This window comes from Panulirus ornatus, chromosome 70, assembly GCF_036320965.1.
Source record: "Panulirus ornatus isolate Po-2019 chromosome 70, ASM3632096v1, whole genome shotgun sequence".
NCBI lineage: Eukaryota > Metazoa > Arthropoda > Malacostraca > Decapoda > Palinuridae > Panulirus > Panulirus ornatus.
The window spans coordinates 16,319,331-16,333,458 of NC_092293.1; the positions used below are offsets into that span (position 1 = coordinate 16,319,331).

Sequence of the window (14,128 nt, forward strand, 5' to 3'; positions counted from 1 at the left end):
ACAAAGGTTTTAATAAAGTTTGTACATGGAGAGACCCTGTGACCCTTATATTCAACTTCTGCCTTTGATATAAAAATGCTTACCATGCAAAGTATGTGCTTTATTTTTCTTTTTCAGATTGCCAAGATGGCATGGCAATGAAATATCCTAATCAAGGAAATCTCATTTCATATGTAATTGTTTATTTTTTATCATACTTTGTTGCTGTCTCCCGTGTTAGCGAGGTAGCGTAAGGAAACAGATGAAAGAATGGCCCAACCCACCTACATACACATATATATACATAAACGCCCACACATACACATTTCAACATATACATACAAAGATATATACACAAGTAGATATCCATACTTGCTGCCTTCAACCAAAAACCAAAAGAAGGAACAGAGAAGGGGGCCTGGTGAGGATATTCCCTAAAAGGCCCAGTCCTCTGTTCTTAACGCTACCTCGCTAATGCGGGAAATGGCGAATAGTATGAAAGAAAGAAAGAAAGAATATATATATATATATATATATATATATATATATATTTTTTGCTTTGTCGCTGTCTCCTGCGTTTGCGAGGTAGCGCAAGGAAACAGACGAAAGAAATGGCCCAACCCACCCCCATACACATGTATATACATACATCCACACACGCAAATATACATACCTACACAGCTTTCCATGGTTTACCCCAGATGCTTCATATGCCCTGATTCAATCCACTGACAGCACGTCAACCCCGGTATACCACATCGATCCAATTCACTCTATTCCTTGCCCTCCTTTCACCCTCCTGCATGTTCAGGCCCCGATCACTCAAAATCTTTTTCACTCCATCTTTCCACCTCCAATTTGGTCTCCCACTTCTCCTCGTTCCCTCCACCTCCAACACATATATCCTCTTGGTCAATCTTTCCTCACTCATTCTCTCCATGTGCCCAAACCATTTCAAAACACCCTCTTCTGCTCTCTCAACCACGCTCTTTTTATTTCCACACATCTCTCTTACCCTTACATTACTTACTTGATCAAACCACCTCACACCACACATTGTCCTCAAACATCTCATTTCCAGCACATCCATCCTCCTGCGCACAACTCTATCCATAGCCCACGCCTCGCAACCATATAACATTGTTGAACCACTATTCCTTCAAACATACCCATTTTTGCTTTCCGAGATAATGTTCTCAACTTCCACACATTCTTCAAGGCTCCCAGGATTTTCGCCCCCTCCCCCACCCTATGAGTCACTTCCGCTTCCATGGTTCCATCCGCTGCCAGATCCACTCCCAGATATCTAAAACACTTTACTTCCTCCAGTTTTTCTCCATTCAAACTTACCTCCCAATTGACTTGAACCTCAACCCTACTGTACCTAATAACCTTGCTCTTATTCACAATTACTCTTAACTTTCTTCTTTCACACACTTTACCAAACTCAGTCACCAGCTTCTGCAGTTTCTCACATGAATCAGCCACCAGCGCTGTATCATCAGCGAACAACAACTGACTCACTTCCTAAGCTCTCTCATCCACATACATATATATATATATATATATATATATATATATATATATATATATATATATATATATATATATATATATATATATTATATATCAGATTGGGGAAGAGCAGTGTGGTTTCAGAAGTGGTAGAGGATGTGTGGATCAGGTGTTTGCTTTGAAGAATGTATGTGAGAAATACTTAGAAAAGCAAATGGATTTGTATGTAGCATTTATGGATCTGGAGAAGGCATATGATAGAGTTGATAGAGATGCTCTGTGGAAGGTATTAAGAATATATGTTGTGGGAGGAAAGTTGTTAGAAGCAGTGAAAAGTTTTTATCGAGGATGTAAGGCATGTGTACGTGTAGGAAGAGAGGAAAGTGATTGGTTCTCAGTGAATGTAGGTTTGCGGCAGGGGTGTGTGATGTCTCCATGGTTGTTTAATTTGTTTATGGATGGGGTTGTTAGGGAGGTAAATGCAAGAGTTTTGGAAAGAGGGGCAAGTATGAAGTCTGTTGGGGATGAGAGAGCTTGGGAAGTGAGTCAGTTGTTGTTTGCTGATGACACAGTGCTGGTGGCTGATTCATGTGAGAAACTGCAGAAGCTGGTGACTGAGTTTGGTAAAGTGTGTGGAAGAAGAAAGTTAAGAGTAAATGTGAATAAGAGCAAGGTTATTAGGTACAGTAGGGTTGAGGGTCAAGTCAATTGGGAGGTGAGTTTGAATGGAGAAAAACTGGAGGAAGTGAAGTGTTTTAGATATCTGGGAGTGGATCTGGCAGCGGATGGAACCATGGAAGCGGAAGTGGATCATAGGGTGGGGGAGGGGGCGAAAATTCTGGGGGCCTTGAAGAATGTGTGGAAGTCGAGAACATTATCTCGGAAAGCAAAAATGGGTATGTTTGAAGGAATAGTGGTTCCAACAATGTTGTATGGTTGCGAGGCGTGGGCTATGGATAGAGTTGTGCGCAGGAGGATGGATGTGCTGGAAATGAGATGTTTGAGGACAATGTGTGGTGTGAGGTGGTTTGATCGAGTGAGTAACGTAAGGGTAAGAGAGATGTGTGGAAATAAAAAGAGCGTGGTTGAGAGAGCAGAAGAGGGTGTTTTGAAGTGGTTTGGGCACATGGAGAGGATGAGTGAGGAAAGATTGACCAAGAGGATATATGTGTCGGAGGTGGAGGGAACAAGGAGAAGAGGGAGACCAAATTGGAGGTGGAAAGATGGAGTGAAAAAGATTTTGTGTGATCGGGGCCTGAACATGCAGGAGGGTGAAAGGAGGGCAAGGAATAGAGTGAATTGGAGCGATGTGGTATACTGGGGCTGACGTGCTGTCAGTGGATTGAATCAAGGCATGTGAAGCGTCTGGGGTAAACCATGGAAAGCTGTGTACGTATGTATATTTGCGTGTGTGGACGTATGTATATACATGTGTATGGGGGGGGGTTGGGCCATTTCTTTCGTCTGTTTCCTTGCGCTACCTCGCAAACGCGGGAGACAGCGACAAAGTATAAAAAAAAAAAAAATATATATATTATCCCTTGGGATAGGGGAGAAAGAATACTTCCCACGTATTCCCTGCGTGTCGTAGAAGGCGACTAAAAGGGAAGGAAGCGGGGGGGCTGGAAATCCTCCCCTCTCGTTTTTTTTTAATTTTCCAAAAGAAGGAACAGAGAAGGGGGCCAGGTGAGGATATTCCCTCAAAGGCCCAGTCCTCTGTTCTTAATGCTACCTCGCTATCGCGGGAAATGGCGAATAGTATGAAAAAAAAAAAGAAAAAAAATATATATATATATATATATATATATATATATATATATATATATATATATATATATATATATATATATATATATATATCCCTGGGGATAGGGGAGAAAGAATACTTCCCACGTATTCCCTGCGTGTCGTAGAAGGCGACTAAAGGGGAAGGGAGCGGGTGGCTGGAAATCCTCCCCTCTCATTTTTTTTTCTTTTTTTTTTTTCCCCAAAAGAGGGAACAGAGTGGGGCCAGGTGAGGATATTCCACAAAGGCCCAGTCCTCTGTTCATGACGCTACCTCGCTAACACGGGAAATGGCGTATAGTTTAAAAGAAAAGAAAAAAAAATATATATATATATATATATATATATATATATATATATATATATATATATATATATATATATATATATAAAATATAAATGGAAATGGTGAAGAGCTTGTAGATTTATGTGCTGAAAAAGGACTGATGATTGGGAATACCTGGTTTAAAAAGCGAGATATACATAAGTATACTTATGTAAGTAGGAGAGATGGCCAGAGAGCGTTATTGGATTACGTGTTAATTGACAGGTGTGCGAAAGAGAGACTTTTGGATGTCAATGTGCTGAGAGGTGCAACTGGAGGGATGTCTGATCATTATCTTGTGGAGGCTAAGGTGAAGATTAGTATGGGCTTTCAGAAAAGAAGAGTGAATGTTGGGGTGAAGAAGGTGGTGAGAGTAAGTGAGCTTGGGAAGGAGACCTGTGTGAAGAAGTATCAGGAGAGACTGTGTACAGAATGGAAAAAGGTGAGAACAATGGAAGTAAGGGGAGTGGGGGAGGAATGGGATGTACTTAGGGAATCAGTGATGGATTGCGCAAAAGATGCTTGTGGCATGAGAAGAGTGGGAGGTGGGCTGTTTAGAAAGGGTAGTGAGTGGTGGGATGAAGAAGTAAGAGTATTAGTGAAAGAGAAGAGAGAGGCATTTGGACGATTTTTGCAGGGAAAAAATGCAATTGAGTGGGAGAAGTATAAAAGAAAGAGACAGGAGGTCAAGAGAAAGGTGCAAGAGGTGAAAAAAAGGGCAAATGAGAGTTGGGGTGAGAGACTATCAGTAAGTTTTAGGGAGAATAAAAAGATGTTCGGGAAGGAGGTAAATAGGGTGCGTAAGACAAGGGAGCAAATGGGAACTTCAGTGAAGGGCGTAAATGGGGAGGTGATAACAAGTAGTGGTGATGTGAGAAGGAGATGGAATGAGTATTTTGAAGGTTTGTTGAATGTGTCTGATGACAGAGTGGCAGATATAGGGTGTTTGGGTCGAGGTGGTGTGCAAAGTGAGAGGGTTAGGGAAAATGATTTGGTAAACAGAGAAGAGGTAGTAAAAGCTTTGCGGAAGATGAAAGCCGGCAAGGCAGCAGGTTTGGATGGTATTGCAGTGGAATTTATTAAAAAAGGGGGTGACTGTATTGTTGACTGGTTGGTAAGGTTATTTAATGTATGTATGACTCATGGTGAGGTGCCTGAGGATTGGCGGAATGCGTGCATAGTGCCATTGTACAAAGGCAAAGGGGATAAGAGTGAGTGCTCAAATTACAGAGGTATAAGTTTGTTGAGTATTCCTGGTAAATTATATGGGAGGGTATTGATTGAGAGGGTGAAGGCATGTACAGAGCATCAGATTGGGGAAGAACAGTGTGGTTTCAGAAGTGGTAGAGGATGTGTGGATCAGGTGTTTGCTTTGAAGAATGTATGTGAGAAATACTTAGAAAAGCAAATGGATTTGTATGTAGCATTTATGGATCTGGAGAAGGCATATGATAGAGTTGATAGAGATGCTCTGTGGAAGGTATTAAGAATATATGGTGTGGGAGGCAAGTTGTTAGAAGCAGTGAAAAGTTTTTATCGAGGATGTAAGGCATGTGTACGTGTAGGAAGAGAGGAAAGTGATTGGTTCTCAGTGAATGTAGGTTTGCGGCAGGGGTGTGTGATGTCTCCATGGTTGTTTAATTTGTTTATGGATGGGGTTGTTAGGGAGGTAAATGCAAGAGTCTTGGAAAGAGGGGCAAGTATGAGGTCTGTTGGGGATGAGAGAGCTTGGGAAGTGAGTCAGTTGTTGTTCGCTGATGATACAGCGCTGGTGGCGGATTCATGTGAGAAACTGCAGAAGCTGGTGACGGAGTTTGGTAAAGTGTGTGGAAGAAGAAAGTTAAGAGTAAATGTGAATAAGAGCAAGGTTATTAGGTACAGTAGGGTTGAGGGTCAAGTCAATTGGGAGGTGAGTTTGAGTGGAGAAAAACTGGAGGAAGTGAAGTGTTTTAGATATCTGGGAGTGGATCTGTCAGCGGATGGAACCATGGAAGCGGAAGTGGATCATAGGGTGGGGGAGGGGGCGAAAATTTTGGGAGCCTTGAAAAATGTGTGGAAGTCGAGAACATTATCCCGGAAAGCAAAAATGGGTATGTTTGAAGGAATAGTAGTTCCAACAATGTTGTATGGTTGCGAGGCGTGGGCTATGGATAGAGTTGTGCGCAGGAGGATGGATGTGCTGGAAATGAGATGTTTGAGGACAATGTGTGGTGTGAGGTGGTTTGATCGAGTAAGTAACGTAAGGGTAAGAGAGATGTGTGGAAATAAAAAGAGCGTGGTTGAGAGAGCAGAAGAGGGTGTTTTGAAATGGTTTGGGCACATGGAGAGAATGAGTGAGGAAAGATTGACCAAGAGGATATATGTGTCGGAGGTGGAGGGAACGAGGAGAAGAGGGAGACCAAATTGGAGGTGGAAAGATGGAGTGAAAAGGATTTTGTGTGATCGGGGCCTGAACATGCAGGAGGGTAAAAGGAGGGCAAGGAATAGAGTGAATTGGAGCGATGTGGTATACAGGGGTTGACGTGCTGTCAGTGGATTGAATCAAGGCATGTGAAGCGTCCGGGGTAAACCATGGAAAGCTGTGTAGGTATGTATATTTGCGTGTGTGGACGTGTGTATGTACATGTGTATGGGGAGGGTTGGGCCATTTCTTTCGTCTGTTTCCTTGCGCTACCTCGCAAACGCGGGAGACAGCGACAAAGTATAAAAAAAAAAAAAAAAATATATATATATATATATATATATAAGAGTGAGTGCTCAAATTACAGAGGTATAAGTTTGTTGAGTATTCCTGGCAAATTGTATGGGAGGGTATTGATTGAGAGGGTGAAGGCATGTACAGAGCATCAGATTGGGGAAGAGCAGTGTGGTTTCAGAAGTGGTAGAGGATGTGTGGATCAGGTGTTTGCTTTGAAGAATGTATGTGAGAAATACTTAGAAAAGCAAATGGATTTGTATGTAGCATTTATGGATCTGGAGAAGACATATGACAGAGTTGATAGAGATGCTCTGTGGAAGGTATTAAGAATATATGGTGTGGGAGGCAAGATGTTAGAAGCAGTGAAAAGTTTTTATCGAGGATGTAAGGCATGTGTACGTGTAGGAAGAGAGGAAAGTGATTGGTTCTCAGTGAATGTAGGTTTACGGCAGGGGTGTGTGATGTCTCCATGGTTGTTTAATTTGTTTATGGATGGGGTTGTTAGGGAGGTGAATGAAAGAGTTTTGGAAAGAGGGGCAAGGATGAAGTCTGTTGGGGATGAGAGAGCTTGGGAAGTGAGTCAGTTGTCGTTCGCTGATGATACAGCGCTGGTGGCTGATTCATGTAAGAAACTGCAGAAGCTGGTGACTGAGTTTGGTAAAGTGTGTGAAAGAAGAAAGTTAAGAGTAAATGTGAATAAGAGCAAGGTTATTAGGTACAGTAGGGTTGAGGGTCAAGTCAATTGGGAGGTGAGTTTGAATGGAGAAAAACTGGAGGAAGTGAAGTGTTTTAGATATCTGGGAGTGGATCTGGCAGCGGATGGAACCATGGAAGCGGAAGTGGATCATAGGGTGGGGGAGGGGGCGAAAATTCTGGGAGCCTTGAAGAATGTGTGGAAGTCAAGAACATTATCTCGGAAAGCAAAAATGGGCATGTTTGAAGGAATAGTGGTTCCAACAATGTTGTATGGTTGCGAGGCGTGGACTATGGATAGAGTTGTGCGCAGGAGGATGGATGTGCTGGAAATGAGATGTTTGAGGACAATGTGTGGTGTGAGGTGGTTTGATCGAGTAAGTAACGTAAGGGTAAGAGAGATGTGTGGAAATAAAAAGAGCGTGGTTGAGAGAGCAGAAGAGGGTGTTTTGAAATGGTTTGGTCACATGGAGAGAATGAGTGAGGAAAGATTGACCAAGAGGATATATGTGTCGGAGGTGGAGGGAACAAGGAGAAGAGGGAGACCAAATTGGAGGTGGAAAGATGGAGTGAAAAAGATTTTGTGTGATCGGGGCCTGAACATGCAGGAGGGTGAAAGGAGGGCAAGGAATAGAGTGAATTGGAGCGATGTGGTATACCGGGGTTGACGTGCTGTCAGTGGATTGAATCAAGGCATGTGAAGCGTCTGGGGTAAACCATGGAAAGCTGCGTAGGTATGTATATTTGCGTGTGTGGACGTATGTATATACATGTGTATGGGGGTGGGTTGGGCCATTTCTTTCGTCTGTTTCCTTGCGCTACCTCGCAAACGCGGGAGACAGCGACAAAGAAAAAAAATATATATACATATATATATATATATATATATATATATATATATATATATATATATATATATATATATATATATATATATATATATTTTTTGCTTTGTCGCTGTCTCCCGCGTTTGCGAGGTAGCGCAAGGAAACAGACGAAGTTGATAAAGTTGATAGAGATGCTCTGTGGAAGGTATTAAGAATATATGGTGTGGGAGGCAAGTTGTTAGAAGCAGTGAAAAGTTTTTATCGAGGATGTAAGGCATGTGTACGTGTAGGAAGAGAGGAAAGTGAATGGTTCTCAGTGAATGTAGGTTTGCGGCAGGGGTGTGTGATGTCTCCATGGTTGTTTAATTTGTTTATGGATGGGGTTGTTAGGGAGGTGAATGAAAGAGTTTTGGAAAGAGGGGCAAGTATGAAGTCTGTTGGGGATGAGAGAGCTTGTGAAGTGAGTCAGTTGTTGTTCGCTGATGATACAGCGCTGGTGGCTGATTCATGTGAGAAACTGCAGAAGCTGGTGACTGAGTTTGGTAAATTGTGTGAAAGAAGAAAGTTAAGAGTAAATGTGAATAAGAGCAAGGTTATTAGGTACAGTAGGGTTGAGGGTCAAGTCAATTGGGAGGTGAGTTTCAATGGAGAAAAACTGGAGGAAGTGAAGTGATTTAGATATCTGGGAGTGGATCTGGCAGCGGATGGAACCATGGAAGCGGAAGTGGATCATAGGGTGGGGGAGGGGGCGAAAATTCTGGGAGCCTTGAAGAATGTGTGGAAGTCGAGAACATTATCTCGGAAAGCAAAAATGGGCATGTTTGAAGGAATAGTGGTTCCAACAATGTTGTATGGTTGCGAGGCGTGGGCTATGGATAGAGTTGTGCGCAGGAGGATGGATGTGCTGGAAATGAGATGTTTGAGGACAATGTGTGGTGTGAGGTGGTTTGATCGAGTAAGTAACGTAAGGGTAAGAGAGATGTGTGGAAATAAAAAGAGCGTGGTTGAGAGAGCAGAAGAGGGTGTTTTGAAATGGTTTGGGCACATGGAGAGAATGAGTGAGGAAAGATTGACCAAGAGGATATATGTGTCGTAGGTGGAGGGAACGAGGAGAAGAGGGAGACCAAATTGGAGGTGGAAAGATGGAGTGAAAAAGATTTTGTGTGATCAGGGCCTGAACATGCAGGAGGGTGAAAGGAGGGCAAGGAATAGAGTGAATTGGAGCGATGTGGTATACCGGGGTTGACGTTCTGTCAGTGGATTGAATCGGGGCATGTGAAGCGTCTGGGGTAAACCATGGAAAGCTGTGTAGGTATGTATATTTGCGTGTGTGGACATATGTATATACATGTGTATGGGGGTGGGTTGGGCCATTTCTTTTGTCTGTTTCCTTGCGCTACCTCGCAAACGCGGGAGACAGCGAGAAAAAAAAAATATATATATATATATATATATATATATATATATATATATATGTGGAGGTCAGTTCTAACACAGTATTTTCAGAGTCTTCTAACTAATGTTTCTACCGACTATTTCTATCTAATGTGTTTACTTATTGTTCCAACTTACTATTTCTACCCTAATACTCCTACCTAATAACATGTCCAACATTATTCTAAAGTGAGGCAAACCCTGATGTAATTGACCGGGAGATTATTTTCTCTCCAAACTTTTTGGATGGTATTTGTTGTATATGTCCAGAGACTGGTTAATGTGTAAGCAAATTATGCCATGTGCTGTACAAATGTGCATTACTGTTTCCTTTATTATCCTAGGTCATCATTGATTAAGCTGCAGTGATGATCTGACATAGTTATGATTAACATACCACAGACAGTGTGGTGGCTCAGTTGCAAAATATCACTATTATTGTTATTATTATTATTATTATTATTATTATTATTATTATTATTATTATTTTTTTTATTATTATATACTTTGTCGCTGTCTCCCGCGTTTGCGAGGTAGCGCAAGGAAACAGACGAAAGAAATGGCCCAACCCCCCCCCCCCATACACAAGTATATACATACGTCCACACACGCAAATATACATACCTACACAGCTTTCCATGGTTTACCCCAGACGCTTCACATGCCTTGCTTCAATCCACTGACAGCACGTCAACCCCGGTATACCACATCGATCCAATTCACTCTATTCCTTGCCCTCCTTTCACCCTCCTGCATGTTCAGGCCCCGATCACACAAAATCTTTTTCACTCCATCTTTCCACCTCCAATTTGGTCTCCCTCTTCTCCTTGTTCCCTCCACCTCCGACACATATATCCTCTTGGTCAATCTTTCCTCACTCATCCTATCCATGTGCCCAAACCACTTCAAAACACCCTCTTCTGCTCTCTCAACCACGCTCTTTTTATTTCCACACATCTCTCTTACCCTTACGTTACTCACTCGATCAAACCACCTCACACCACACATTGTCCTCAAACATCTCATTTCCAGCACATCCATCCTCCTGCGCACAACTCTATCCATAGCCCACGCCTCGCAACCATACAACATTGTTGGAACCACTATTCCTTCAAACATACCCATTTTTGCTTTCCGAGATAATGTTCTCGACTTCCACACATTCTTCAAGGCTCCCAGATTTTCGCCCCCTCCCCCACCCTATGATCCACTTCCGCTTCCATGGTTCCATCCGCTGCCAGATCCACTCCCAGATATCTAAAACACTTCACTTCCTCCAGTTTTTCTCCATTCAAACTCACCTCCCAATTGACTTGACCCTCAACCCTACTGTACCTAATAATCTTGCTCTTATTCACATTTACTCTTAACTTTCTTCTTCCACACACTTTTCCAAACTCAGTCACCAGCTTCTGCAGTTTCTCACATGAATCAGCAACCAGCGCTGTATCATCAGCGAACAACAACTGACTCACTTCCCAAGCTCTCTCATCCCCAACAGACTTCATACTTGCCCCTCTTTCCAAAACTCTTGCATTTACCTCCCTAACAACCCCATCCATAAACAAATTAAACAACCATGGAGACATCACACACCCCTGCCGCAAACCTACATTCACTGAGAACCAATCACTTTCCTCTCTTCCTACACATACACATGCCTTACATCCTCGATAAAAACTTTTCACTGCTTCTAACAACTTTCCTCCCACACCATATATTCTTAATACCTTCCACAGAGCATCTCTATCAACTCTATCATATGCCTTCTCCAGATCCATAAATGCTACATACAAATCCATTTGCTTTTCTAAGTATTTCTCACATACATTCTTCAAAGCAAACACCTGATCCACACATCCTCTACCACTTCTGAAACCACACTGCTCTTCCCCAATCTGATGCTCTGTACATGCCTTCACCCTCTCAATCAATACCCTCCCATATAATTTACCAGGAATACTCAACAAACTTATACCTCTGTAATTTGAGCACTCACTCTTATCCCCTTTGCCTTTGTACAATGGCACTATGCACGCATTCCGCCAATCCTCAGGCACCTCACCATGAGTCATACATATTATTATTATTGTTATTATTATTATTATCCCTGGGGATAGGGGAGAAAGAATACTTCCCACGTATTCCCTGCGTGTCGTAGAAGGCGACTAAAAGGGGAGGGAGCGGGGGGCTGGAAATCCTCCCCTCGTTTTTTTTTTCTTTTTTTTTTTAATTTTCCAAAAAAAGGAACAGAGAAGGGGGCCAGGTGAGGATGTTCCCTCAGAGGCCCAGTCCTCTGTTCTTAACGCTACCTTGCTGATGCAGGAAATGGCGAATAGTTTGAAAAAAAAAAAAAAATATATATATATATATATATATATATATATATATATATATATATATATATATATATATATATATATATATATATATATATTAGTAAACCCTCAATTTAAAGGACCCCAGTATGACAGATTTTGGATTCAATGGACCTGATTTAACTTTCATTTGCCCTCTTTTTCAACCCCTGCACCCTCCTCTTGATTATCTGCCACTTTCTCTTTTATATCTCTCAATCATTTGCCCTCCTTCATTATCAGTACCTCCCAAATGCCACACACCACATACTGTCCTAAAGCAATTCATTCCCAACATGTCCACCTTTCTCAGCACAACCCAATCTATAGCCCTTGCCTCATCCATATAATACTGTTGGGCCTATTATTCCTTCAGACATATTCATTTTTGCCCTCCCGAATAATGTTCTCTCATTCCACACATTCTTCAGCACTTCCAGAACCTTTGCCCCATCCCCCACACTATGACTCGCTTCCACTTCCATGATTCCATCCGTTGCCATGATATCTAAAAGGCTTCACTTTGTCCATTTTTTCTCTATTCAAACTCACATCCCCAACCTACCTGTGCCTCAACCCTGCTAAACCTAATAACCTTGCTTTCTTTTTTCTACATTTACTCTTAACTTTCTCCTTTCACACACACTTCCACAGACTGTCACCAACTTCTGCAGTTTCTCACTTGAATCTGTCGCCAGTGCTGTATCATCGGCAAACTGACTCGCTTCCAGGCAGTCATCCCTAACAGACTGCATACTTGCCCCTTTCTCCAAGACTTCTGCATTAACCTCCCTTACCACCTCACCCACGAACAGATTAAACCATGGTACTCACCCTTGCCGGAGACCAACCTTCATTTGGAACTATTTACTCTCATCTCTTCCTAGTCATACACAAGTCATGCACCCTTGATAAATACTTCTCACTGCTTCTAGCAGCTTACCTCCCACACCATATATTCTTAAGACCTTCCACAAAGCATCCCTGTCAAACCTATCATATGCTTTCTCTACATCCATGAATGCCACATACAAATCCGTTTCTCTAAATATTTATCATATTCTTTTAAGCAAACAACTGATTCACATATCGTCTACCTCTTCTAAAACCATACTGCTCCTCCCCAATCTGCATTTTATCTTATGCAAAGCTTTCACCACCTCTTCTCTTCATTAAACCACTCTCCATGACTCTCTCACTTCACATACCTTGATACCCTTCCAATTTATCCTGAACTAATTATTCACACAACATTTGAATTTTACAGAAATACAGTTTCCATCATGAAAAGGTCCCAGTATTTAATCTTTTATTCACACTATAAAAAGGCCAAAATGTCCCAAGTCCTTTTCCCATTTCCTATTTACTTTACTTCCTGCTTTCAACACCATGCAATGTAACAAAATTTTTATCTTTTTATCCAGAGATTTCTTAACATGCACAAATCCTTTATACTTTTAACATGATTCACCATCCCTTGCCACATACTAAGTCATCCATAGCATGAAAATACTGATTTGAAATTCTCGTTATCCCTTTTCCACTCCTCCACATCTTTATTTCTCACCTCAACCATTTTTCTGATTAACCCTACCAATTCTTGATAAAACTCAATTCATCAAAACATTCCATCCTATATTAGGCTATGGGAGTTTTAGAAAAGGAGGGGGGGGGTTCCTTGTCTAAAACTCCCATAGCCTAATTCTACATATCCAAACCAAAACTGGAATTCTATAACACCAAATGATAAGCTTACAGGGGAATATCATTTACAAACAATATCAGTTTTATATGAAACCGCAATGGAGGCATGGAGCTAAAATGAAAACACGAACCCGATTCTGTAGGTTACGCAATGATGATAAGGCCCTAATCATTCAGGTTATGCTCTAAGCATATTGCACAAGCCTAATATCTTAGCTGACCAGCTCTCACCAAATTGGTGCAGTTTCAACATCTATGTGCACATTATAGTATTATCTTTAAGATACCCTTACAGTTTATACCAACCTTTGATTCTGCAAATCTCTCTCGATCTGCTGCATCTATAAGGAAGACAATGGCATCTACAGCAGGGAAATAGTCCTTCCACACTCTCCGTGCTTGGTGATGACCACCCAGGTCAAATGTGGTAAATCTAATCTGTCCTATACTCAGTTCTTCTGAAGCTGTAAATGTACAATTATTATTTGTTCATATCATGCAAAGCAACAAGTGATTAGGCAATTTCAAATAAGGACAAGGCTGAAATGTTTTAAGATTTAAATGACATTTTATCATAAATTAACTCCCACCTTGCATAAGGCAGCTTTCAATGCTTTCTCAAACACTTCAGCAGCCAAACTTGTCATTTACACAAATCCACACTGCACCATCCTTCAGTCAGCATTAACTACAGCCTTGCATATAGTCCATCATAATAAAATGATAAAGATCATGGAAGTTATAGAAAAGTAGGATAAGGCAATATCAAACCATGAGATACTAATCAATTCTCTATTTATTTATTATCATC

The 14,128-nt window shown here is 41.5% G+C and overlaps 1 protein-coding gene across 4 annotated transcripts in view; it reads right to left on the reverse strand.

Annotated features, from left to right (window-relative positions):
- Positions 1-14,128, reverse strand: part of Sar1 (Secretion-associated Ras-related 1) — a 53,247-nt gene that overhangs the window by 3,839 nt on the left and 35,280 nt on the right. For all 4 annotated transcript variants that reach the window (XM_071660354.1, XM_071660356.1, XM_071660352.1 and 1 more), the window contains exon 4: positions 13,624-13,781. In XM_071660354.1, the coding sequence (XP_071516455.1) occupies positions 13,624-13,781 (158 nt within the window). The remainder of the gene's footprint in view (positions 1-13,623; positions 13,782-14,128) is intronic.